This window comes from Theropithecus gelada, chromosome 10 (assembly GCF_003255815.1).
Source record: "Theropithecus gelada isolate Dixy chromosome 10, Tgel_1.0, whole genome shotgun sequence".
NCBI classification, from domain to species: domain Eukaryota; kingdom Metazoa; phylum Chordata; class Mammalia; order Primates; family Cercopithecidae; genus Theropithecus; species Theropithecus gelada.
Window position 1 is genome coordinate 68,410,879 of NC_037678.1, and position 26,850 is coordinate 68,437,728.

The 26,850-nt window shown below is 50.3% G+C and overlaps 2 protein-coding genes across 7 annotated transcripts in view; both read left to right on the plus strand.

Moving 5' to 3' along the window:
- Nucleotides 1-26,850, plus strand: part of AHCY (adenosylhomocysteinase) — a 31,215-nt gene extending 4,365 nt beyond the window's left edge. Inside the window, exons 1-11 of one of the 6 annotated variants that reach the window (XM_025398456.1) lie at nucleotides 4,389-4,597; nucleotides 11,503-11,693; nucleotides 12,939-13,014; nucleotides 14,970-15,119; nucleotides 15,954-16,066; nucleotides 16,549-16,756; nucleotides 16,849-16,936; nucleotides 17,035-17,152; nucleotides 21,182-21,376; nucleotides 25,978-26,116; nucleotides 26,493-26,850. In XM_025398456.1, coding sequence (XP_025254241.1) covers nucleotides 4,570-4,597; nucleotides 11,503-11,693; nucleotides 12,939-13,014; nucleotides 14,970-15,119; nucleotides 15,954-16,066; nucleotides 16,549-16,756; nucleotides 16,849-16,936; nucleotides 17,035-17,152; nucleotides 21,182-21,376; nucleotides 25,978-26,109 — 1,299 coding nt within the window. In that variant the 5' untranslated portion in view covers nucleotides 4,389-4,569 and the 3' untranslated portion in view covers nucleotides 26,110-26,116; nucleotides 26,493-26,850. Of the gene's footprint in view, nucleotides 1-4,388; nucleotides 4,598-4,832; nucleotides 6,076-10,488; nucleotides 10,495-11,502; nucleotides 11,694-12,938; nucleotides 13,015-14,969; nucleotides 15,120-15,953; nucleotides 16,067-16,548; nucleotides 16,757-16,848; nucleotides 16,937-17,034; nucleotides 17,153-21,181; nucleotides 21,377-25,977 lie in introns of those variants that run through there. The other 5 variants (XM_025398458.1, XM_025398455.1, XM_025398459.1 and 2 more) reach the window with 5 other exon arrangements.
- On the plus strand, nucleotides 4,662-5,564 carry LOC112632653. The gene has a single exon (XM_025398475.1). The coding sequence runs from the start codon at nucleotides 4,809-4,811 to the stop codon at nucleotides 5,175-5,177; it is 369 nt and encodes a 122-aa protein (XP_025254260.1). The 5' UTR covers nucleotides 4,662-4,808; the 3' UTR covers nucleotides 5,178-5,564.

A 26,850-nucleotide genomic window follows, 5' to 3' on the forward strand; every position in this document is an offset into this window, starting at 1 on the left:
AATCTGTACACCAAACTCCCAAGTTACCAGTTTACCTATGTACCAAACTGGCACATGTACCCCTGAACTAAAATAAAAGTTACATTTTTTTTAAATTTAATGGGCGACAAAACTTTGCCATACACTCACCAACAATGAACATTATCATTTTTAATTAAACCTTTTATTTTGAGATACTTGTAGATTCACATGCAGTTGTAAGAAAACACAGAGGGCCAGGCGTGGTGTCTCACGCCTGTAATCCCAATACTTTGGGAAGCCAAGGCAGGTGGATCACCTGAGGTCAGGAGTTCGAGACCAGCCGGACCAACATAGAGAAATCCCATCTCTACTAAAAATAGAAAATTAGGTGGGCGTGGTGGCACGTGCTTGTAATCCCAGCTACTCAGGAGGCTGAGGCATGAGAATTGCTTGAACTCTGGAGGAGGAGGTTGCGGTGAGCCAAGATTTTGCCATTGCATTCCAGCCTGGGCAACAAGAGTGAAACTCCGTCAAAAAAAAAAAAAAAAAAAAATCTCAGCACTCTGGGAGGCCGAAGCGGGTGGATCATTTGAGGTCAGCAGTTCAAGACCAGCCTGGCCAACATGGCGAAATCCCATCTCTACTAAAAATACAAATATTAGCCGAGTGGTAGTGACACGCACCTGTAATCCCAGCTACTCAGGAGGCTGAGGCAGGAGAATGGCTTGAGCCTGGGAGAGGTGGAGGTTGTGATGAGCCTAGATTGCACCACTGCACTCCAGTCTGGGCGACAGAGTGAGACCCTGTCTCAAAAAAAAAAAAAAAGAAAGAAAGAAAGAAAACACAGAGAAATCCCAATTCCCTTTACTCACTTTCTCCCAATGGTGACATCTTGCAAAACCATAGTAAACATCTCAACTAGGATATTGACAATGATAAAGCAATATCCAGAACATTCTATCACCACAAAGTTTCCTCATGTTGCCCTTTTACAGCCACACTCACCTCTCTCTTGCTCCTGTCCCCTACTTAATACCTGGCAACCACCAATCTGTGGTTCATTTCTATAATTTGGTCATTTCAAGAATGTTATAGAAATGAAATGATATACTATGTAATATATTGGAATTGGTTTTTGTCACTCAGCATAATTCACTAAGGATTCATCCAGGTTGCTGCATTTATCAATAGTTCATTCCTTTTTATTGCTGAGTATTATTTCATGGTATGGCTGTACAAATTTGTTTAACTGTTCATCCATTAAAAGAATCTGGCTGGGCATGGTGGCTCATGCCTATAATCCCAGCACTTTGGGAGGCCAAGGCGGGAGGATCACTTGATGTCAGAAGTTCAAGACCAGTCTGGTCAACATGGTGAAATCCCGTCTCTATTAAAAATACAAAAATTATCCAGGTGTGGGAGTGTGTGCCTGTAGTACCAGCTACTTGGGAGGCTGAGGTACGAGAATCACTTTGAACCCAGGAGGCAGAGGTTGCAGCGAGCTGAGATCACGCCATTGCACTCCAGCCTTGGCAACAGAGCGAGACTCTGTCTCAAAAACAAACAAACAAAAAAAGAAGCTGAAACAATAGGAAATTGGCTATATCAATTGTGATATATCCATAGGCTAGAATATTCTGTTGCCAGAGAGGTTGCATAAGGGCAGACTAAGGTGCTTGGACCTTCTCCTGAGACCAGCAGTCTCCAAAGTTTTGTTCATATGAACTTAACAGTACAAATATTAGCAAATATTTCATTAGCTGATATCTCAAAGCACAATATACAGTTAGGATGAGAGTCATCACTAATTAATGAGAGGGCATGTAAATTCATATTTCTTTTCTTTTTTTTTTTGAGACAGAGTCTTGTTCTGTCGCCCAGGCTGGAGTGCGGTGGTGCAATCGTGGCTCACTGCAACCTCCACTTCCTGGGTTCAAACGATTCTTGTGCCTCAGCCTCCTGAGTAGCTGAGTTTACGGACGTGCGCCACCATGTCTGGCTAATTTTTGTATTTTTAGTAGATACAGGGTTTCACTATGTTGGCCAGGCTGGTCTGGATCTCCTGACCTCAAGCGATCCACTCGCTCCGGCTTCCAAAGTGCTAGGATTACAGGTGTGAGCCACTGCGCCTGGCCCGTAAATTCATATTTCAAAGTGCCTTTTTGATCATTGTTTTCTCAAATTTTATTACATTCCTTACAACATGGCTGACAAAGACCAGCATTCATACTAGAAAGAGGTGACCTGTCAGCTGTGTCCTTTTCTACTTGTTTGCTCTGCTGGTAATTTTCACAGTATCTGGAACTTGCCATTTCTTTGCAGGAATATTTTGAAGCCATTTGTCTGTTTCATAGGACAACCTAGTAACATGATCCTACATTTAGTTAGACTGACACGACTCATTACACACTGCAATGCACTGCAGAATGCTGAAAGGGATGTGTGAGGACCCTGCTGCCCACCCCCCAGGCGTGGACCCTCATTCACTCAGGAAGTCTCTGCTTGACATCTGCCCTCATGACATTGGCTCTCAGACGGAGGTCAGATGTACAGATCAAGTGAGGCCAAAACATTTACTATGTCATACAAGAGCTTAATTTTTATTTTATGTATTTTTTTCGAGACGGAGTCTCTCTCTGTCGCCCAGGCTGGAGTGCAGTGGCCCGATCTCTGCTCACTGCAAGCTCCGCCTCCCGGGTTCATGCCTTTCTCCTGCCTCAGCCTTCTGAGTAGCTGGGACTATAGGCGCCCGCCCCCACCCCGGCTAATTTTTTTTCTATTTTTAGTAGAGATGGGGTTTCACCGTGTTAGCCAGCATGGTCTCGATCTCCTGACCTGGTGATCCGCCTGCCTCCGCCTCCCAAAGTGCTGGGATTACAGGCGTGAGCCACGCGCCCGACCAGAAGACCTTCTTTTCTCATTTTTAGGTTAAAAAATGAATAGAGGCCAGACGTGGTGGCTAACGCCTGTAATCCCAGCACTTTGGGAGGTGGAGGCTGGCGGGTCACCTGAGGTCAGGAGTTCGAGACCAGCCTGACCGACATGGTGAAACCCCGTCTCTACTAAAAATACAAAATTAGACAGGTGTGGTGGCACATGCCTGTAATCCCAGCTACTCGGGAGGCTGAGGCAGGAGAATCGCTTGAATCCGGGAGGCGGAGGTTGGAGTGAACTGAGATCATGCCACTGCACTCTAGCCTGGGCAACAAGAGTAAAACTCTGTCTCAAAAAAGGAAAAACAAAATTAGCCGGGTGTGGTGGTGCGTGCCTGTAATCCTAGTTACTCGGGAGGCTGAGATAGGAGAATTACTTGAACCGGGGAGGCAGAGGTTGCAGCCAGACTAGATGGTGCCACTGCACTCCAGCATGGGCAACAGAGCGAGACTCCATTAAAAAAAAAAAATTCAGGGGAAAAAAGCAATTAAAAAAACCATAACTATAAAAATAATACAAATTACAAAACAACTATTTGCATGAACATTTACATTTTATTAGTTATAAGTAATGTAGATATGATTAAACTGTGTGGGCGAATGTGCGTAGGTTATATGCCAATACTACCTCATTTTATACGAGGGATTTGAGCATAGAAGGATTTTGGAGTCCACAGGGGTCCTGAAACCAATCCCCTCTTCCCATGCCTAGGGATGACTGAATTATACAGCAGCAAAAATGAATATACTCAAGCTATATGCATGAGTCTCACAAATACAATGCTCACAGAAAAAAGTAAGTTGCAGAAGGGTAAATACGGTTGATACATAAAGGTTTTAAACACAGAAAGAACTGTTTAATGACATACGGATGCAGTAAAAGTATAAGAAATGTATGCAAACTTATTTAAATTCAGGGTGGTGGTTACATGGAGTAAGGCGAATGTTTGGGATGTCAGTAGGTACCTGACAAATGACAACTTTACTTTTTTTTTTTTTTTTTTGAGATAGGGTCTTGCTCTTTCGCCCAGACTGGAGTGCTGTAGTGGGATGATAGCTCACGCAGCCTCGATCTCCAGGCTCAAGCGATCCTCCCTCCCGCCTCAGCGTCCCAAGTAGCTGGGACTACAAGCGCGCACCACCACGCCCGGCTAATTAAAAAAATTTTTTTTGTAGAGATGAGGTCTCACTATATTGCCCAGGCTGGTCTTGAACTCCTGGGCTCAAGCGATCCTCCCGCCTTGGCCTCCCAAAGTGCTGGCTGGGATCACAGGCGTGAGCGACCGCCCCTGGCCTGCAACTTTACTTATAATAATCTATGTGGTAGGTGTCATTTGGCCCATTTTACCGGAAATTGAGGCTCAGGGAAATGAACTGGCGTAATTTCAGTTCCGCTGGGTTTTAACACTGAATTAACTGGCTGAACCTGCGAGAGGACGGCCGGGCTGGCTCTCAGGCCTCTCCCAGCGCTCCCTTCCGGACCGGGGAGTGAGACTCCTGCCCCGCCCTGCGCGTTGGGCCCCGCCCCAGCGGCTCATGAATATGCAAGTCCGAGGAAGATATTTAAAGGCGCCGGCGCCACGCGTATATCCCTACCCGGCGCCGCCCGCCTAGTGCGTGTCCGTAGACTGAGGCCCAGCCCCCTTCGCCTGTTTCTATCACGAGCGCCTCCAGCATGTCTGACAAACTGCCCTACAAAGTCGGTGAGTTCCAGGACCTGCAGCCGGTTGCTGCCGCTCGGCACCCGCCCGGAGCTTGTTCGTGGCGGGGGCTGCAGGGCCGACTCGGGGCGCTCTGGACCCCTGGAATCGCAGGTTCGGCGCGTTTCTGGCCGCGCGCAGCCACCTGGAAGTTGGAGTTCTCGCGCGGCCGTGAGAGGGCCGTTACGGGTGGCCGCGGACTACAAGTCCCAGCATGCCCCGCGACGCCGGGGCTGCCGCGCGGGCTGAGAGCCGCAAACGGGCGGCGTGCTCCGTGGGAGAGCACACCTGGCCGCGGCCTGGGACGGCTGGCACCTGCCGGACCGTGCTCAGGGGGCCTACGCCCGGCCTCCTGGGCCTGGACCGGACCCTGTCCAGCTGGGCGGCCCCGACGAGGTTCCACCCCTCTCTGGGCCTCCTACAGGGACGACGAGGGCACTGGTGCCCCGGAAGGTGTATGAAAAGAGGCCTGGAAAGCGAGCCCCAGGCCGGCTCCGGTCCTTTCCCCTGGGACTTTGGGCCAGTTACCCAAACTGTGGGGTCCCCCACCCCGCCAGCAGGGGCAGCCTTGCAGAAATCTTGAAAATTTGGAGTGGTTAGAAAAATCCTGCTGTCCCACCGATTGAAGTGTGATACAGGGATAGTTAAACGTTTACTTAGCGTTTCCTGTGGGATCGGCCCTGCCTTCTAGGTTTATTTTAGTCTTATGGCTCTGTAGGGAAGCTGTTCTCGTTTTATAATGAGAATCCTGAGGCAGAGGTAACTTGCCCTCAGTCTTACAGCTGGTGGTGATGGAGCAAGATTGGAACGCAGGCCATCTAGACCTCTGAGCGTACCCTTTCACCACTGTGTGCAAGCGAATACACGCGGAACAATCCTAATGAATTTTCAGCAAAAACCAGTTCAGTCTGGCTAGTAGCTTTTCAAGTAACTTGGACACTATTAGACCGGGTGTGGTGGCTCACCCCTGTAATCCCCGCACTTTGGGAGGCCCAGGTGGGAGAATCACTTGAGGTCAAGAGTTTGAGACCAGCCTCGCCAACGTGGTGAAACGCTATCTCTACTAAAAACGCAAAAATTAGCCGGGCGTGGTGGCAGGCGCCTTCAATCCCAGCTACTTGGTAGGCTGAGGCAGGAGAATTGTTTGAACTGGGAAACGGAGGTTACAGTGAGCCGAGATTGCACCACCACACTCCAGCCTGGGCAACAGAGCAAGACCGTGTCTCAAAAAAAAAAAAAAAAGACACTATTAAGTCTGGAGAATGGCATCCACGTTTATGGGACACTTGCTGTATATCTGGTGATTTACATGTGTTTACAGAATAATCTTCATAGAGGTGGACATTATCCCCTGATAGAGCATGAAACTGAGGCCCTTGGGAAGTGACTTGCAAAGATTCAGTTAAAGTAGTTCATCAACTTGCTACCAGAGTAGACTGTCTCCATTGTGTGAATGCTGAAACTGAACCCAGAAAAGTTATGTCAATAGTAGAACTGGAATAGGGGCTTGTCATACTGTGGAGAGATTAGTGGGTCAGGATTGGGGCCATTGGGTTACGTGGGTGGAGATAAAGCTGGTTTTGGGAGAGGGGGAGCTTAGATGGGTGGGACTGGAGGAAGGAGGCCCTGCTGTATGCCAGATCTTGATCATATGGCATTTTCTTTACTTGGGGTGTATAGCAAGCTAGGGATGATTATCCTCACTTTACAGATGAAGAAACTGATGTTTAGAGGGGCTCTTGCTGTTCCTCTTGGGTTGTCCTGGGGACAGGTGTTCTTGTGACTTCTGCAAGTCCTTAGCTCCAGAGATTGGAGCATCTACCCTCTCCTGTGCCCTTGGAGTTGAGGGTCCCACAGAAAACCGTGGGGCTGGCACAGTGTCCTCGAGGGCACCGAAGGAGTTACTTTTAGCTGGAGGGACATGTAGTGGTGGAGGGGTGGAGCTTAGCAGCACAGAGCATAACCCATTGTCGTATACAGCCGGGCCCCTCCCAGGAGGGGCCTTGAGAGGGGCCTCTGCTGCAGCCCTGCCTGACTGCCAGTTCTGGTTCTGCTGTTAATTGGCTATGGAACCTGCAGCAAACTCCTCTCTGGGTTCTTTCCTCCTTAGTAAGTGCTGGGACTCAGGCTAGGTTCAGATTTGTGTTGTTTTTCTTTGCCACCCTTGTCATGTGCCAGCCCCTCTCATGGATCTTCTTTCATTCAGTTCTGATGACAGATATGGTCAGTAAACAGTTGCTGACCCCTTCTCTGAGCCAGGTCATGCTGAAGACACAAAGGTGACCCAAGGACAGGGGTGGCACAGATATGCCATTTTATGTGAGCAGATCTGCCACTTGTCTGTCTCCATGGTCACCACCCCAGTTCTGGTCTCTCTCCTTGCAGGTCTCCCGGGATCTCTTGCTCCACAGATCCACGCAGCAGCCAATGGGGTCTTTTCAAAAGATAAAGCTGGTCTTTGAATGCTGGCCCCCTGAAAACTGTAGACTCCCCACTTCACTGGGACTGAAGTCCCAACTCATCTTACCCCTCTATTTGAGTCACCCTGGTGCCCTCTTTGTTCCTCTAGCAGGGATATACTAAGTTATTTCCTGTTTCCAGGTTTTTTTCAGCACCTACTGTGTGCCAGGTACTGTATTAGGTGCTTGGGAGGAGACTTCCAGGCCGATAACTGCTTGGGTTAAAGCCCTGAGGTGGGAATGAGTGGAGCTTGCCTGAAGTCGGTCAGGAAACCTGTGTGTTGAGCAGCTAGTGAGCGGGGAAGTGGAGAGATGGAGGAGGGGCAGGCAGTCATGCAGATGGGGCCCGAAGATTGAGGGAAGCCATGGGAGAATTTGCTTGTTTTGTTTAGTTTTGTTTAGTAGAATAATGGAGGTGATGTAACTTACATTTTTAAAAGCCTCCCTCCTCTGGCTACTGTGGGGAGAATGGCATGTTAGAGCATGGGACCAGTGAAGAGGCTGTAGCAGTGTCCAACTGAGAAGTGGCAGTTTATTTCTTTCTTTCTTATTCTTTTTTTTTGGAGACAGAGTCTCCCTCTTTCACCCAGGCTGGAGTGCAGTGGTGCTATTTTGGCTCACTGCAACCTCTGCCTCCCGGGTTCAAGTGATTCTCCTGCCTCAGCCTCCTGAGTAGCTGGGATTATAAGTGCCCGCCACCACGCTCGACTAATTTTTGTATTTTTAGTAGAGATGGGGTTTCACCATGTTGGCCCAGTGGTCTGGAACTCCTGACCTCAAGTGATCCGCCTGCCTCGGCCTCCCAAAGTGCTGGGATTACAGGCTGTGAGCCACCGCGCCTGGCCTGAGAAGTGACACTTTAGATGAAGGTGGTGAGATGCGGTTGGATTGCTTATATATTTCGCTTGTTGAGCCAGAAACATGCGGATTGAGGTGAAAGGGGAAAAGAGGAATCAAATCTTAAGTTTTTGGGCAGAGTTGCTGGTTGAATGGTGGTTTCATTTCCTAAAATGGGAAGACTGGGAGAGTAACGGGTAGTGGGGGCAAGGAGCCACGAGGACTCCAACATGACACGTAATAGATCCGATTGGACATCCAAGTGGAGGTGCCGTGGAGGCGGTTGGATCACATTGAATCTTAAGTTCAGGGGAGTAGTTTCAGTTGGAGATAAATACGTGGGAGTCATCCCGGTAGAGAAGGTATGTAAAGCCATAAGACTGGATGAGCTTAATTGGTAAACATTAGAGAACTGGGAGATGATGAAGCCCTGAGGGCCCCCAAACGCTAAAGTCTTAGCTAAAGAGGAACCAGGAAGGTAGGTGGAAAAGCACAGGACAGAGTCGCAGAAGCCAAGTAAAGAAGGGGTTTCAGGAAGGAGGACAAGTAGTTTGTGCGATCTGCGCTGCTGGGAGAAACATGGTCATGGGTAATTTTGCATTAGGTGTGGAGGTCAGGCTGGTCTTGGGACAAAAGAGCAGTTTCAGTGGAGTATGGAAGTCCTTAAGAAGGAGAGGGGATGTGGAATCGGGCTCCATGGAGCAGGAATAGCTCATCTATTTTATTTTATTTTATTTTATTGACTGAGTCTCACTCTGTCACCCAGGCTGGAGTGCAGTGGCATGATCTTGGCTCATTGTAGCCTCTGCCTCCCAGATTCAAGTGATGCTCCTGCCAGCCTCCTGAGTAGCTGGGATTACAGTCACTCACCACCACACCTGGCTAATTTTTGTATTTTTAGTAGAGATGGTGTTTCACCATGTTGGTCAGGCTGTTCTTGAACTCCTGACCTCAAGTGATCTGCCCACATTGGCCTCCCAAAGTGCTGAGATGACAGGTGTGAGCCACCACGCCTGGCCAGCTCATCTTTGGTAACAGGAAAGAGTGCCTGGTCTGAAGCTGTAGATGACTGCTATAGGTGACTGGTGGATTCCATAGGGAAAAAGTGGCCTGGTTCTGAATTCATCTCAGTGAATTGGAAGGTGAGATTGTTATTCGATGGGGAAAGGTGTTGGAGGGTTGAGGAGAGTAGAAAATGGGAGTAAATTTACTAGGAAAATGTCATAAGATTGCTGCAATGTGCTATGTGTCTTTTATGGTCTTAACAAATGTGACGTGTTGGCCAGGTGTGGTGGCTCACACCTGTAATCCCAGCACATTGGGAGGCTGAGGCGGGTGGATCACGAGGTCAGGAGTTCAAGACCAGCCTGGCCAACATGGTGAAACCCCGTGTCCTCTAAAAATACAAAAATTAGCTGGGCCTAGTGACGCATTCCTGTAATCCTAACTATTGGGGAGGCTGAGGCAGGAGAATTGCTTGAACTGGGACCCTGGAGGTGGAGGTTGCAGTGAGCTGAGATCGTGCCACTGCACCCCAGCCTGGTCTACAGAGCCAGACTATGTCTCAAAAATAAATAAATAAATAATTAAATGTGATGTCTTGGTGTGGTTGTGATTGTCCTCCTGCTGGGTTCAGTGGCTCTGGCGCAGTGGAGGGTCGGGTTTAATTGGGCTGAGAGTTTTGCCAAGTGAGTTCTCAAAGGGAAAGGGGGCAGAAGGGACAGCAGAAATTGGTAGGATGAATTGAATAGAAGTTCTGACCTGACAGGCCACAGCCTTGTTGGAGCTCCCTCCAGAGAGGGAGAAACCCAGAAAGATGAGATGTGGTTAGAGTTGGGTGCTTGAAGTCCAGATTTCCAATGACAGCTATCATTGGTGATGGCCTACCGAGGTAGGAGGGCTGGGGTGGGTGGCTTGAGTTGAGGCACAGCCGGAGTGGTCTCTCATGCAGGAGGCATGTTTCATCTCTGAAATTGTTACAATGCACTGTAGGAAGCTGACTGACTTAGATAGTTTTATTATTAAATTCTTAGATTATTAAATTCTCTACAGCATTCTTTGCCTCCCACCGCCTACCTCTTTGGGTGATTGGCAGGATCTAACCTTCCCTAAAGATAAAAATCACCAGGAGTCTTAGGCCTGCTGAATCAGATTTTCCAGGAGAGATTTACAAGCATGCCAGAGGAGCATTCCTTATCGGGGAAGTCTGCAAACTTTGACCTAGGGACTGACCTAGGGTATGACCTTGGAAATGGACCAAGTGTGATAGGGGAGAGAGGAGGTTGAAATGGATCAGAGGGAAGAGTATTGAGATAGTGAGTTAGCTTGTAATAATATCCTTCTTTCCTGCCTGAGAATTTGAACAAATTCGAGACATTTTAGGTGGCAGATAGCACCTGAAATATACTTTTTATTACTAATAACCTTGAAGCCAGAGGATGTAGATTAGTATTTTAGGTGGCAGATAGCACCCGAAATACTACCTTTTATTACTAATAACCTGGAAGCCAGAGGATATAGATTAATATGAAATCCAAATGATCCTGCTGACTGAACCCTCAGATACAGCAGTTACCCAGTCAGTTGCAGGCAAGGTAGGCCAGGGTTGGTTGTTCTCTGGAAGAGCAGAGAACACCAGCTTCCTGCAAGTGGGCAGGTGAGTGCTTGCTTGCAGAAAGAAGGGAGAGCTAAGCTGAGCACACCATTTATTCCTGTCAGTTTTACTGGTCAGGCAAGCTCACCCCACCTCCCCTGGGGCAGAGAGGCCAAGAGCATTAGTTATACGGATGAGTTCCTCCAGCTGAAAAGAAAGAAACATCGCAGGGGGTGGGGGGAAGCATTTTCACGTCTAAAAGGAGATCAAGGAACTGTCATATCCAAAGTGTTAGATAGTGTTGATGAGCGCTGAATCACCAGCAGTGATGACTGAGAGAGGGCTATGGAGAACCAGAAGCTAACGTCTTTAGGGAGTGAGGAGTGACCTGGAGGTTGATAGGTGTCAGCAGAAAGGCAGGGTAGTGGGAAGTGTCATGTGAGCTATTTTCTTTTTTTTTTTTTTGAGACGGAGTCTCGCTCTGTAGCCCAGGCTGGAGTGCAGTGGCCGGATCTCAGCTCACTGCAAGCTCCGCCTCCCGGCCTCAGCCTCCCGAGTAGCTGGGACTACAGGCGCCCGCCACCTCGCCCGGCTAGTTTTTTTGTATTTCTTAGTAGAGACGGGGTTTCACCGTGTTAGCCAGGATGGTCTCGATCTCCTGACCTCGTGATCCTCCCGTCTCGGCCTCCCAAAGTGCTGGGATTACAGGCTTGAGCCACCGCGCCCGGCCCATGTGAGCTATTTTCAAAGGGGCACTTCTTTATGTTGTAATTTTTGTGTCCCTATGTGATTAAATGTGTTCTCCCACAAGTCAGAAAGGGGCAGGTAGGCAGGGACCATGTCTTTCTTGAGTACTCTGGCTTCATAAATACTTGTTGAACAAGTGAGAGAATGCGGTGACAGTGCTAAGCCCTGGTGTGTTGAGTCCACATGTGGATCGGGGTCCACACACAGTGACTGCCCCTCTGGGTTGGTGGGACAAAGGGGCTCACAGAACTCCCACCTATTTCTCCCCGTAGCTGACATCGGACTGGCTGCCTGGGGACGCAAGGCCCTGGACATTGCTGAGAACGAGATGCCGGGCCTGATGCGTATGCGGGAGCAGTACTCGGCCTCCAAGCCACTGAAGGGCGCTCGTATTGCTGGCTGCCTGCACATGACAGTGGAGACGGCCGTCCTCATTGAGACCCTCGTCGCCCTGGGTGCTGAGGTGAGGCCCACAGCTGTATCACCCCAGAGTCCTTGCCCTCCCTGGATTCAGCCAGGGAAGAAGACAGCTGTGCCGGGGTGGGGACCTTCCAGGTGTGGAGCCAACCCCGGGCCTGGAGGGGCTCCTCCCTCTCATTGGGTTTCCTCTCTGTTGCCCAGTGCTGCCACACTTTGTGGTGAGTGTTCTGCAGATTTTCTTCCTGGCTGGGAGGGTCACTGTTGGCTACCCTCAAGGCATCCTCCTGATGGATGCTCTGTCAGGAAAAACTCAATGCCCATGTCCTACTTAGTCCTGTAAGGGCCAGCTTGCCTTGGCCCTCCTGGGGTCACAGGCCTACCCTGGACCCATCATGGTTGGCCAGATGATGGCAGCTCTGATTGGTTCAGCCTGGGTCATGTGTGCCAATGAATGACAGCTCTCCTGAGGTCTGAGAGTCAAGAAGCAAGCTGGTTTTGCAAAGCAGGGTAGGACAGTGCAGCCAAAACCCACAGAGGGGCTCAGGGCTCAGTCCTTGGACCTCTTCTTTCTTTTCAGCATTCACTCTTGGCGGTCTGATTTTATAGCTTTAGCTACTATTTATCTGGTGATGACTCCCACATTTTTGTACTAGCCTGGACTTCTCCTGGAACTCCAGACTGGCATATCCAGGAGCGAGGGCATTGACGCTACCTGGAAGTCTAGTACTCATCTCAGGCAGAACACGTTCAAACAGACTCAGGATTTTCTGCCCACTCCTCTTCCCGAAGCCTTCCCCACCTGAGTAAATGGAACCTCCACTCCAGCCTTCTGGGTTCTCTCAGTTCAAGAATCTGGGAGTCATCTCCTCCCCATCCTTTCCTCCCCGCTCCCAACCCCTTTTACTCCAACAACTCATCCCTCAGCAAATCCTGTCAGTGCAGCCTTCAGAGTAGACCCAGGATGTGGCAACTTCTCATCACCTCCACTGCTGCTGTCATATTTCTTGTCTGGAGTCTTCTCCAACAGTTTCTTCAGTTGTCTCCTTGCTGCCGCCCTTTCCCTTCCACACAGCACCGGAGTGAGGTTTTAAAACCTGAGTTGGATCTCACCTCTGCTCTGGCTCCCATCTACGCACCCAGTGTCCCCAGGCTGTGATCCTAGAGCTTGCTGTGCCTAGATCCCAAGCCTGTCCCCACTACCCGAAGAGCTCTCCCTTTTCCTTGCCCAGCGTCCCTTGTGCTTTTGAGCCACTGGTGACCAACAGCCTTGTTTTGATGGCTCTTCTAGGTGCAGTGGTCTAGCTGCAATATCTTCTCCACCCAGGACCATGCGGCAGCTGCCATTGCCAAGGCTGGCATTCCGGGTGAGTCCTGCTTGCAGCTGGGACATGTGGAATTTGTGAAGGGCCTCTGCCTTCTTTGCTTCACTGACTGCTAGAGCAACAGACTTCCTTACATTACAGAAGGGGAGAGGAGTAACGGCCACAAAATCCTAGCCCAGCGACCCATAGGAAAGAGCTGCTTTGTCCCATCATCGTCTCAAATGCTGTGGAAGTTGTTTATTGACCCAAGTCAAGCCGTGTAACCAGGAAGAGCAAGATCTTATGATTGGGAACTAAATGATGAAGCGGAGGGGAAGTTCATTAAAGGAAGGATGTGGATCTCTTTCCAAAGAACTGGGGAGGGCTACGGGGCAGAAAAAGAGGTTCACTGCCTAGGGTATGGCGGTCTAAAGGACTGAGGAAGGACCAAGACTAACGAGAAAGGAGCTTTCACAGGCTGGGCACATGTCTGCTTGGACTTGGGGAGGGGAGTGGTTAGATCTGACGCAGTGATTAAATAGGACATTCACGATTCCTTCCAACCAACCATAGGTGGAGAGGAGGGAGTGGCACAATGCTCCTTCACAGACTGACCAGGGCTTAATGGGCATGGCACCCATTCCTCAGCCTTGACTGGGCACCATCCTTTCTTCTGGGAAAGGCCTTGTGGCCTTGTTTTCTTTCTTTTTTCTTTTTTTTTTTCTTTTCTCTCTCTTTTTTTGACGGAGTCTCACTGTCACCCAGGCTGGAGTGCGATCTGGGCTCACTGCAAGCTCCGCCTCCCGGGCTTACGCCATTCTCCTGCCTCAGCCTCCGGAGTAGCAGGGACTACAGGCGCCTGCCACCACGCCTGGCTAATTTTTTGTATGTTTAGTAGAGACGGGGTTTCACCATGTTAGTGAGGATGGTCTCGATCTCCTGACCTCGTGATCCACCCACCTTGGCCTCCCAAAGTGCTAGGATTCGCAGCGTGAGCCACCATGCCCGGCTTGTTTTCTCTTTTCTTTTCTCTGTTCTCTCTTTTCTCTCTTCTTTCTTCTCTTTTTCTCTGAGAACGGAGTCTTGCCCTGTTGCCCAGACTAGAGCGCAGTGGTGCGATCTACTGCAATTCTTAAGACCATTGTCCGCTCCAGTTGTGGGTAGGAGCAGCTGGCTCTGCTTGGCCAGCATCCTTTGCTCACAAGAGGCTCCTGGGAACCCCACACCTGTGCCCTAGTCATGCCACATGGGAGGAGTGTGGGCTGGTGGTCAGTAACCCTTAGTTCTGGTATCTATTCTGAATTTCATGTAGAGTGACCCAAGTGCATCTTAGCCCCTCTGTGGGCATCTGTAAGTAATGATAATGGTCATGGCTGCCTCACAGGGTTTCTATGAGGAAGAATGAGATAGGGTATGGAGGATTCAGAGTCATGTCTGGCAGAAAGCAAGTACCCCATACATGGTATCTGCTCGTAGTCATTTTTTGGCCAGACTTTGCCTGAGACTCTCCTGCACAGAGGCTGCTGGTGCTCCAGTCCTTTCAGTGCAGAGCAAACCCTGGATCCTGCCTTGTAGATCCTGCTGAGGGGGAGGCATTGTGGGGCATTGAGCTCTGGTCACTTAGAGTTGATGCCTTAGTCCTTGGGGCCCAGGCAGAAGGGGATGGGAAAGGAAATAATTATTTCCTGATATTTATATCTGCGGGGCTGTACATGGCTTCTGTCTCCCTTAGTCCATACTATTTATTGTGAGCCCTATTTACAGAGGAGAAGACTGAGGCTTAGAGGAGTGAAGTGATTTGCCCAAGGTCACACAGCTGGCAAGTGGCTGAGCCAGGATTTGAACCTAGATCTATGTGGCTCCAAGTTGTGTTCTTACCACTGCTGAGTCTTCAGAGGGGCTGGAGGTGGCTGGGGATGGAAATTGGGAAGGCGGTAGTTTTGGCTCTGCCAGGGTTATTCCCTGGAGCAAGTACTGGTTGGGGAAGTCCAGGCCCTGATGTGCCACTCACCCTCCAGTGTATGCCTGGAAGGGCGAAACGGACGAGGAGTACCTGTGGTGCATTGAGCAGACGCTGTACTTCAAGGATGGGCCCCTCAACATGATTCTGGATGACGGGGGCGACCTCACCAACCTCATCCACACCAAGTACCCGCAGCTCCTGTCAGGTTAGCAGGGCAGGGCAGGGGGGCTGGGTGTTGGCGGCCTGGGTGGGGCCTGCTCACCCACATGATGGCCGCAGGCCTGGCAGGACTCCCATCGCCTCAAGCAGCAGGATCTGGAAGATGGGAGGATGGCAGGCTCTGGCATTCATACCGGGGCCTCCTGACTTCTGAGGGTGTGAGGCTAGGGCAGCTGAGCCAATGACCCAAGGGCAGGCACAGGGCCATGGCTGGGAATAGCTGCGAGGGAGCCAGCTTTGTTCAAAGTAGGCACAGGGAGTGCGGAGAGTGCAGAGGCCCTGAGGCAGGAATGGCTGGAGTGTTCAGGAAACAGAAAAGAGGCCCACAGGATAGCAGTGAGCAAAGGGAGCCTTCGCTGGGGGGTATGGTGTGAACTTTGGTGAAGGCCAGATGTGTTAAGGCCTAATAGGCCAGTAGAAAAGTGTTTGACCTGATTCTCAGAGCAAGGGAAAATAACTGGAGGGCGTTGAGAAGATTTCTCTGAGAAGATACATGTTAGAAATGGCTGCTGCATGGAGGATGGGTTGTGGTAGGGAGACTGGCAAGAAGTGACAGGGTCAGGGACTAGGGCAGTGGCAGTGAGAAAAGAGAAGCTGGGAGTTGTTGGGAGGCAGAGTCACTAGGCCTGGTGGTGGCTTCCCGGTAGGAGGGCATCAGGGACTCCTCCCTCACGCTGGTCTGTGTGATTAGGGGGGCCTGTGGGATCAGTCACAGAGGTGGGAACCCAGAAAGAGGAATGGCTTTAGGGGGCAAAGATGAAGAATTTACATGAGCACAGGTGTGGCATCTCTGAGGCTTGTCTTGTCCTCTTTTGTTTAGGCATCCGAGGCATCTCTGAGGAGACAACGACTGGGGTCCACAACCTCTACAAGATGATGGCCAATGGGATCCTCAAGGTGCCTGCCATCAATGTCAATGACTCCGTCACCAAGGTGAGCTGAGGGGCAGTGACAGCTCCTGCTGCAGTGGCTGCAGCTCAGGGCGAGGCCTCTGAAGAAGAGTGCCCAGGAAGGCTGAGGCTGGGGACATGGAGCCCTCATTTGAGGGGGCAAAAGCGGTTATAGACCAAGGCTAATGAGTACATTTAAAAGGGGTCTCAGAGCTGGGCGTCAGGAACTTTATGGCTTTGGGAAGAAGAGCTTTCAAGTTAAGCAAGGTCTTTGACCGGGCAATCTCTCCTAGTAACTGATGCCTAGGAAGGCTCCACACCAGCAGGGAAAGATTAGACAGAAGCTCTTGGAGCCGATTGGGGTGAAGGGCGTGTGGAGGCATTGGCTGCTGGAGGGGTTCAGCCCAGGCTGGGATGCTTGGTGGGCCCACGACACCTGGGCTCTTCAGAATACTGTGAGGCCATGTGGTCCTGGCCCTAGGGCCTTGCCCGCCCCCATTGTCTCCTTACCCCCTCTCCTTTCAGAGCAAGTTTGACAACCTCTATGGCTGCCGGGAGTCCCTCATAGATGGCATCAAGCGGGCCACAGATGTGATGATTGCCGGCAAGGTAGCGGTGGTAGCAGGTTATGGCGATGTGGGCAAGGGCTGTGCCCAGGCCCTGCGGGGTTTCGGGGCCCGTGTCATCATCACTGAGATTGACCCCATCAATGCACTGCAGGCTGCCATGGAAGGTAGGATAGGGCAAGGATTGGTAGTCAGCCACTGGGGCCAGAGGGAGGGGCAAGGCCATCATAGATGACCCACAGCCACTGTCTCTGCATAGGCTATGAGGTGACCACCATGGATGAGGCCTGTCAGGAGGGCAACATCTTTGTCACCACCACAGGCTGTGTTGACATCATCCTTGGCCGGTAGGTGCTATGGGGGTCCTGGGAAGTGAGGGAGGAGGGCAGGGTTGGGACAGCTCTCTGTCCCTGACAATCTCCCATGGTCTTGGGCTGTCTGACAGGCACTTTGAGCAGATGAAGGATGATGCCATTGTGTGTAACATTGGACACTTTGACGTGGAGATCGATGTCAAGTGGCTCAATGAGAACGCCGTGGAGAAGGTGAACATCAAGCCGCAGGTGAGAAGCTCCCGCCCTGCCAGCAGGCTGGGCAGATGGGAGTGCAGAGGAGTGCTGGCTGCCAGGGAGGGGAGTTGAGGAGATGGTGGCAACCTGTGCAGGGGCATGGGGAGAAGAGGGCCTAGCATCCGAGCCAGCCGGAGATGGCCTTATCCTGAGGGCAGCCGGCATTCCTGAAGGTATCAGGCAGGTGAGCTGTATATGGCGAGCCTGTAGTTTTAGAAAGATCACTCTAGCTACTATGTGCAGAATAAAAGCAACCATGGCAGGTGGTGGGGAGGGAGGCTTTCAGAGGAGGCTCATAGAATCCCTGCAGGAGATGATGGCCGCCTCGGCTTGGGGAGTGCTGGGGATGGATGGACAGCATGTAGGGACAGGATGAAGGCAGAGTCACAAATGACACAGCTTTGGCCAGGCACGGTGGCTCACACCTATAATCCCAGCACTTTGGAAGGCCGAAATGGGCAGATTACCTGAGGCCAGGAGTTCGAGACTATCCTGACCAGCATGGTTGAAACTCCATCTCTACTAAAAATACAAAAAAATTAGCTGGGCTGGGCGTGGTGACTCACGCCTGTTATCCCAGCACTTTGGGAGGCTGAGGCGGTCAGATCACCTGAGGTCAGGAGTTTGAGACCAGCCTGACCAACATGATGAAACCCCATCTCTACTAAAAATACAAAAATTAGCAGGGTGTAGTGGCATGCGCCTGTAATCCCAGCTACTCAGGAGGCTGAAACAGGAGAATTGTTTGAACCCAGGAGGTGGAGGTTGCAATGAGCCGAGATTGCGCCATTGCACTCCAGCCTGGGCAATAAGAGTGAAACTCCATCTCGAAAAAAAAAAAAAGGTGGGGGCCGGGCATGGTGGCTCACGCCTGTAATCCCAGCACTTTGGGAGGCTGAGAGGGGCAAATCATGAGGACAGGAGTTTGAGACCAGTCTGGCCAACATAGTGAAACCCCGTCTCTACTAAAAATACAAAAAATTAGCCGGGTGTGGTGGTGTGTGCCTGTAATCCCAGCTACTTGGAAGGCTGAGGCAGGAGAATCATGTGAACCCGGGAGGCGGAGGTTGCAGTGAGCCGAGATCCTGCCATTGCACTCCAGCCTGGGTGATAGTGTGAGACTGTCTCAAAAAAAAAAAAAAAAAAAAATTAGCTGGGCATGGTGGTGGGTGCCTGTAATCCCAGCTACTTGGGAGGCTGAGACACGAGAATCGTTTAAACCTGGTAGGCGGAGGTTGCAGTGAGCCGAGATTGCGCCACTGCACTCTAGCCTGGGCAACAGAGCGAGACTCCATCTCAAAAAAACAGATAAAAACAACAAAAAGGGACACAGCTTGAACTGCTGTGTGAGGAGCAGGCCCATGCACTGAGCTGGGAAAGAACAGGTTTGCATTAAGCATTGGGGCACTGAAACTGGAAGATGAGTTCTTGTGGGGGGTGTGAAGTTTTACTTGAGTTGCAATTATTATGGGTTTATTTTTTATCTGATTATAAAAGTAGTATGTTTCTGAAAGACATTTTGGCTTTGGATCTCAAGAGCTTTAAAGTTAAGCAACCTCTTTGGGCAAGCTCTCCTGTAATTGGTCCTTAGGAGATAATTAAGTATGTGTATAGAGATGTTCATCTTTTTTTTTTTTTTTTTTTTTTTTTTTGAGATGGGCTTGCTCTGTTACTGAAGCTAGAGGGCAATGGCACGACCATGGCTCACTGCAGCCTTGACCTCCTGGGCTGAAGGAGCTGATCCTCCTGCCTCAGTCTCCCAAGTACCTGGGACTACACGTGTGCACTACTACACCTGGCCAATTTTTTGTAGAGATGAGGTCAGGCTGGTCTCAAACTCCTGAGCTTGTTACCTCCCAAAGTGCTGAGATGACAGGTGTGAGCTGCTGCACCAGGCCCATCACATTTTTTAAAGGGAGAAGAGCCCATTTAATGTGAGGTCTTTGAGTTGGTGCTGTGCCGTGTTTGAGATATGATACGGAAGATACAGACACAGAGTTGGCCAAAGCCCTGACACCCACCCAGTCATAGCCACACCAGAAGCCCAAGTCCCAGAGAGGCAGACAGGCAGCTCTGTGAACCCACATCCCCTGCACTGCTCCCCTTGGGTGCTCTGCTCCTGCGTGGGAGTTCTCCTCGGCTAGGTCCTGCGCTAGTCTAGGGTGTCAGTTCCCAGCTAGGCAGAGGGCACCTCCATCTCTGCCTAGAAGGCCTGGCACTCATCACAGTGTGGGAGTGGCCAGGGCATGCTTCTGTGGCAGCCACACCCCTGACAGCCAGCCAGACCTCCTTCTGCAAAGGCATCACAGGTGAAACCTGCTACACTGGGGTGATGGGCACCTTTCTGCCAAGCTGCCCTCCAAAGCTGGACTCTATGCCCATCCTCGACATCCTTGACAGTCTTGCCAGCCTTCTGCCCAACCTTATCTCTTGTCCATCCTCTCAAGGGCCTCTGTACTCAGGCCGTATTTGACCACTCCCTGAATACCCACTGCAGCTCCTACTTCTGCTCATCTGTCCAGACAGCTCTGTTTGTTTGGAACAGAACACATGCCCTTCTCCTTGTTCATCTTCTCAGCCCAGCTCAAGAGACCCCTTTCCGGTCAGGTGCGGTGGTTCACGCCTGTAATTCCAGCACTTTGGGAGGCCGAGGCAGGCGGATCACTTGAGGTCAGGAGTTTGAGACCAGCCTGGCCAACATGGTCAAACCCTGTCTCTACTAAAAATACAAAAAATTATGTGGGCATGGTGGGTGATGCCTGTAGTCCCAGCTAGTCTGGAGGCTGAGGCAGGAGAATCACTTGAATCCAGGAGGTAGAGGTTGCAGTGAGCTGAGATCATGCCACTGTACTCCAGCCTGGATGACAGAGTGAGACTCCATCTCAGAAAAAAAAAAAAAAAAAAAAATTATAAAAAAGAGACCCCCTTCCTGGCCAGCTCCTCAGGCAGAGGCAGTGCCCACACTCTTAGTACAGACCCCTAGTGCAGCATCCATCACTGGCTTTGGTCTCTGACCCCACTGTTGTACCAGGAGTGTAGAGTCCAGGTTGATGTGTCCCTGCAAGGGACTTAGATGAGTATCAGTGAGTGCTTGTTGATTGAAGCATCCATCAATGCTTGATGGGCATCAGAGACCTTTCCTTGGACCAGCACTAGGCCTCTGGAGCAGCTGGGAAACCTGGGCTTTGGGGAAATGTTTGGGAGGCCACCTGAGGGTGGAGGGATGGCAAGGGAAGAGCTGAGAGTGGGGAAAAAGCAAGTTTGTGTGTTCAGACAGCTGGGACAGACAGAGGACTGGGGCACTGAGGCTGGGGATTTCCATGTCACATTCACTCACAAAACCAGGAGTTCTCAACCTTGGCAGTCACCTGGGAGCCACACTATGGGCCACACGAATAGGAGTCTCTGGGAATGAGGCCAGGGTATCTTCATTTTTTAAAGCTTCTGAGGTGATTCCGATGTGAGTGCCATGGCATTCAGCTTTTAGTAAGCTGCATTCAAAACTATTTCATGGTTATTGAGAACATGGGATCTGTCCTCAGACCATCCAGACTCAAATTGCAGCCTCCTCTTAGTGTGTGGCTCTGGACAAGTGACCTAACCCTTGTAAACTTCAGTTTCTAAATCTGAAATGGGGATGACAACAGTACTGAAATTGCAGGGTTGTTTCTGGGATGAAATGTGATAGTTTCCTAAAGGACTTAGGACAGGGCACATGACAGTGATCATAACAATAACATTAGCAGCTGCTTACTGAGTGCCTTGTATGCGCCAAGCAAGTGTGAGCATATGAAATTCTCACAGCAGAACTGTGCGGTCTGCAGCTTAGCATTTCTTCATAAATATCGGCTAATATTTTTGTGCCAGGCCATGTGCTGGAGGTTGTTTTGGGGCAGTTCGGGAATGCCTCATGGGCACTGTTGGAGGCAGGGAGGCCTGCCAGACCAGAGGGTGGGCTGTGGCAGGGGTGGGCCGTGGGAGCGGGGCTCTGCGTGCCCTCACTGTTGCCCTGCCTGTGTGTAGGTGGACCGGTACCGGCTGAAGAATGGGCGCCGCATCATCCTGCTGGCTGAGGGTCGGCTGGTCAACCTGGGTTGTGCCATGGGCCACCCCAGCTTCGTGATGAGTAACTCCTTCACCAACCAGGTGATGGCACAGATCGAGCTGTGGACCCATCCAGACAAGTACCCCGTTGGGGTTCACTTCCTGCCCAAGAAGGTGGGTTTGTTCTTCTATCTGAAGCCAAGGGTCACGTGTCTAATCCCGGGATCCCCACACAGGGCTTGCCAGAGTTTATAAAGTGCTTGTCTGTCTGCCCTCTTAGAGGCCCTCATGGGGTCCTCTACAGTGCAGAAGTCATTCTCCCCATTGACAGAAGAAATTGAGGCCCACAGTGGGGAGTGACTCCCTGGAGCACAGCAGAGCAGCAGGAGCAGGTGGTGAGAAGAGCCTGGGCCTTGGAGCAGGACACACCCCAGTTTGAATCTTAGCCCCACCACTTAGAGGCTGTGTAATCTAGGCAAATTCTTTCATTTCTCTGTGTCTTCGTTTTCTCATCTGTGAAATGAAGGTAATAGCACCCCCCTTCAGGATTGTGAGGATTTCCTGAGATCAGGGTCATGAATCCACACACCCACAGGGACTGGGCAGGTGAATGAGTGACGCTGGCTGAACAAGGACTGGAAGAGCTGAAGGGGTAAAGGGCTGGTTGCCACCAAGGAACCCAGGTCCATCTGATCCGGGCTTTTGACCTTTCAGGAGAGCCAGAGATACCAAGATCTCTATATGAAATGATTTTCAAATACAGGCAACTCATTATAATTTTATTTTTATTTTTTTGAGATAGAGTCTCACTCTGTTGCCCAGGCTAGAGTGCAGTGACGTGATCTTGGCTTACTGCAACCTCCACCTGCCAGGTTCAAGCAATCCTCCCACCTCAGCCTCTCGTAGCTAGGATTATAGGCACATGCTACCACACCTGGCTAATTTTTTTGTATTTTTATTAGAGATGGGGTTTTGCCATATTGGCCAGGCTGGTCTTGAACTCCTGACTTCAAGTAATCCACCCACCTCAGCCACTGCACCTGGCCTCATTATAATTTAAAAAATAACTGGGCGGGTTAACTTGGATGTGTGTATAAACTGAGTGCAGTCTGTAGGCTGCATGTCTGTGGCCTTGTAATAAGATGATACATCCCTGGCTGGGCGCGGTGGCTCACACCTGTAATCCCAGCACTTTGGGAGGCCGAGGTGGGCAGATCATTTGAGGTCAGGAGTTGGAAACTGGCCTGGCCAACATGGTGAAACGATGTCTCTATTAAAAATAAAAAAAAATGAGCCTGGCGTGGTGGTGCACGCCTGTAATCCCAGCTATTCGGGAGACTGAGGCAAGAGAATCGTTTGAACCCAGGAGGTGGAGGTTGCAGTGAGACAAGATCATGCCACTGCACTCCAGCCTGGCGACAGAGTGAGACCCTGTCTCAAAAAAAAAAAAAAAAACAATACATCCCTAAACATGGCATCTCACTATGGCTCTGTGTTCTGCGTAACCATGATGATGAAGTCCTCTGACATGAAATCCAGTGCTCACCCTAACACCCCACGCAGTCTTCCTTTCCCTGGAGTCAGGACAGATGTTTTAGTCCTGGCTCTTCTTGGCAGTATTACAGGTGAACTTTGCTTTGTCCCTTACCCTGTCCGATCCTCGGTCTCTGTATGAGCTAAACGGTAAGAGTAGCTCTTGCTCTTCCAGCCTTTGGCTGCTGGAGAAGCTGTGATGGGGTCTATATACCATCCCTTCCTCCTTTGAAAGGCTGGTTTTGTCAACTGAGGAAGATGCAGGAAGAGGCCTGGGGCATCTGCCTCCAGGGCCAGCCAACAACTAATCTCCCTGGACCAATGTCTTGCTGGACCAAACTTTTTACCCACAAGGACCTCAAGGCATACCTTGTTCTGTGCAGCTGGTTGTGGGGTTGAAAGATTCTCACTTGGGCCGGGCGCGGTGGCTCAAGCCTGTAATCCCAGCACTTTGGGAGGCCGAGACGGGCGGATCACGAGGTCAGGAGATCGAGACCATCCTGGCTAACACGGTGAAACCCCGTCTCTACTAAAAAAGTACAAAAAAAAAAACTAGCCGGGCGAGGTGGCGGGCGCCTGTAGTCCCAGCTACTCGGGAGGCTGAGGCAGGAGAATGGTGTAAACCCGGGAGGCGGAGCTTGCAGTGAGCTGAGATCTGGCCACTGCACTCCAGCCTGGGCGACAGAGCGAGACTCTGTCTGAAAAAAAAAGAAAAAAAAAAGAAAGATTCTCATTTTATCCCTATCTGATCCCACCTGGGAGAAATATGGCTGTGAGTTTGGTGAGGAATTGGTCAGGCCTTTCAAATGAGGCCAGGGTTGGAAGTGAGAAAGGCAAAGCTCTCACCTCCTGCCTCAGCACCTGGCCCTGTGCTTACCACTTTTCTTCATCATTGCTAACATGTGGCTTGGGGACAGGACACTCTTGGCATCATGCCTCACATGCTGTATGTAGGCAAGGGACTAGGTACCTTGGCCAACAAATGACAGAGAAGGCAGCCACCATTTATTAAGTCACCTACTTGCACTAATGACTCTGAGTAGCACTGATCTTTGTAACAGCCTTGAGAGATGAGTGATCCATCCTGTGAATGGGGAAAGTAAGGTGTAGAGATTGACTTGCTCTCACAGATGTTAAGTATTGGGCCAGGAATAGAACCTAGCTCTGTCTGTCCAAGGTGTTGACCTTATGACATGACACATACCTTCTGGTTCAGGGTGCTGGGAGAAGGAAAAGTTCTGGGCTAGTCCAGGCTGAGCAGAAGGTTGATTTCAATGTGTACTATGGGGGTTGGAGGCCGTCATTCTACCTCTGGAACTGATGTGGACTCAGTTCTAGGCTGGGCCCTGGTCCTAATGTTGTCTGCCTCTCAACTGAGCATATCACCTGCAGGCTTGTTGCTTCATCTGAAGATACAAGGATAAACCCCACCCATCCTACTTCTTAAGGGTGTTTGGGAGGCTCTAATGAAACAGTAGATGTGAAACCACTTGGGAATGTAAAAGCTATGGGCTGAGCTGTGGTCAAAGACTGCCATGCCATCATGGGACAGGACAGGGTCCCTCAGCGGTAGGGAGAGGCCTCCCTCATGAGAGAGTTAGAGGCTTGCTTGTATTTAACTCTTGCCTCTGTCCTCAGTTTCTGCATAATCTCTTCAGAGCTGCTCTGGAGGCCATAAGCTGGGATGCTTGAGACACATTTTGGGGCTTTGAAGCCAGATAGACCTGGGTTCAAATCCTAGCTCTGTCATTCACTAGCTTGGTGACTGTGGACAAGTCATTTCACCTTTCTGAACCTTGATTTCCTCATTTTATAAAAGGAGGATGGCAGTGGATTAGAATCCTTTTGGTCACAAGTGATAGAAACACTGTTCAAACCAGTGTATCAGTTATCTATTGCTGCATAACAATCTAACCCCCAGACTTACTGGCTTCAAATAATAAATATTTATTATCTCAGTTTCTGTGGGTCAAGAATTTGAGATCAGCTTAGCTGGCTGCTTCTGACTCAGGCTCTTTCATGAGGTTGCAGTCCAGATTTTCTGCCAGGGCTGCAATCATCTGAAGGTTTGACTGGGTCTGGAAGTTCCTCTTCACATCGCTGTTGACAGGAGGTCTCAATTCCTCATGCATGGGCCTCTCCAGAGGGCTGCTTTTGCATCCTCAGGACATGGCATCTGGCTTCCTCCAGAGTAAGTCATCCAGAGGAGAGGAAGGACGAAGCCACAGGGTCTCTATGAACTTGTATCCAAAGTCACACACCATCACTTCTGCTTTCTTCTATTCATTAGAAATGAATCACTCGGTGGGGTGGGGGGAGGTGGTGGGGATTAGGCTCTAACTCTTAAAGAAGTACCAAAGAATTTATAGATGTATTTTAATCAAAAAAGGAACCAGTTTAATCCAAAAAAGAACTTTATTCTCGGATCTGCCGGGCACGGTGGCTCACACTTGTAATCCCAGCACTTTGGGAGGCTGAGGCGGGCAGATCACCTGAGGTCAGGAGTTCGAGAACGGCCTGATCAACATGGTAAAACCCCATCTCTACTGAAAACAGAAAATTAGCTAGGCGTGGTGGTGCATGCCTATAATCCCAGCTCCTCGGGAGGCTAAGGCAGGAGAATCAGTTGAACCTGGGATGTGGAAGTTGCAGTGAGCCGAGATTGTGCCACTGCACTTTCGGCCTGGGCATCCGAATGAGACTCTGTCTCAAAAAAAAAAAAAAAAAAGAACTTTATTCTCAGATCCAAACACTGGAAACCTAGGATTCAGTGTCATCATAGCTCTGTCTTTCTGTCTCTCAGATCTGTCTTCATTTCACTTGTAAAACAGACTTGCAGCTGGTGAGCTGAGACTGATAGATACCCTTCCCTGTTTAGGAATCCCAGTGGGACTGGAGCACCTTATCTCTGCCTATCATGGAAAATATGTCCTGTGCATAGATCAATTCCAGAGAAGTGTTTTGGTTAGCTGCTTGAGTTGAAGAATGAGGAAGGGGATGTGATTGATGGTCCTGTCAGGGCTACATGGAGGGGACGGTGTGTCATGGTTCCCTTTTGAGGGGGGCTAGGCAGCCAAAACAACACATTAACTGAGGCTGGATGTGAGGATAGAAAGAGTTAACATGAGTGCCACACATGGCAGATACCCCAACAGAACACTTCTGCCTCTATTGGCAGCCAGATACATGTAGGGATCCCAGAGCATGGCACTGATTGCCAGTCTTTCTTTGTTTCTCCCCAGCTGGATGAGGCAGTGGCTGAAGCCCACCTGGGCAAGCTGAATGTGAAGTTGACCAAGCTGACTGAGAAGCAAGCCCAGTACCTGGGCATGTCTCGTGATGGCCCCTTCAAGCCGGATCACTACCGCTACTGAGAGCCAGGTCTGCGCTTCACCCTCCAGCTGCTGTCCTTGCCCAGGCCCCGCCTCTCCTCCCTAAGAGCTAATGGCACCAACTTTGTGATTGGTTTGTCAGTGTCCCCCATCGACTCTCTGGGGCCGATCGCTCAGTTTTTGGCCTCTGCTGCAGCCGTCATACTGTTCCAAATGTGGCAGCGGGAACAGAGGCCTCTCCTCAAGCCCCAGTCATGATGGAGGTCCCAGCCACAGGGAACTATGAACTCAGTGGTCTTGGAACAGCGCACTAAGTCAGTCCTTCCTTAACCTCGAAGTCAGTAGTGGAGTCACAAAACCCATGTGTTTTGCCATCTAGGCCTTCACCTGGTCTGTGGACTTATACCTGTGTGCTTGGTTTACAGATCCAGTGGTTCCTCAGCCCACGACAGATGAGAAGGGGGTATATTGAAGGGCAAAGAGGAACTGTTGTTTGAATTTTCCTGAGAGTCTGGCTTAGTGCTGGGTCTTAAACCTCATAACAATGAGGTTAGTACTTTTAGTCCCTGTTTTACAGGGGTTAGAATAGACTGGTAAGGGGCAACTGAGAAAGAATAGAGAAGTGACAGCCAGAGGTTGAGAGGGGCCAGAAAAACATGAATGAATGCAGGCAGATTTCTATAACTAGATGGTTCCTATCACAACCCTGGGTCAAAAAGAGAATAATTTGACCTATAATGTTAAAAGAAAGAGGAAGGTGGGTAAATAAAAATCTTGGTGTCT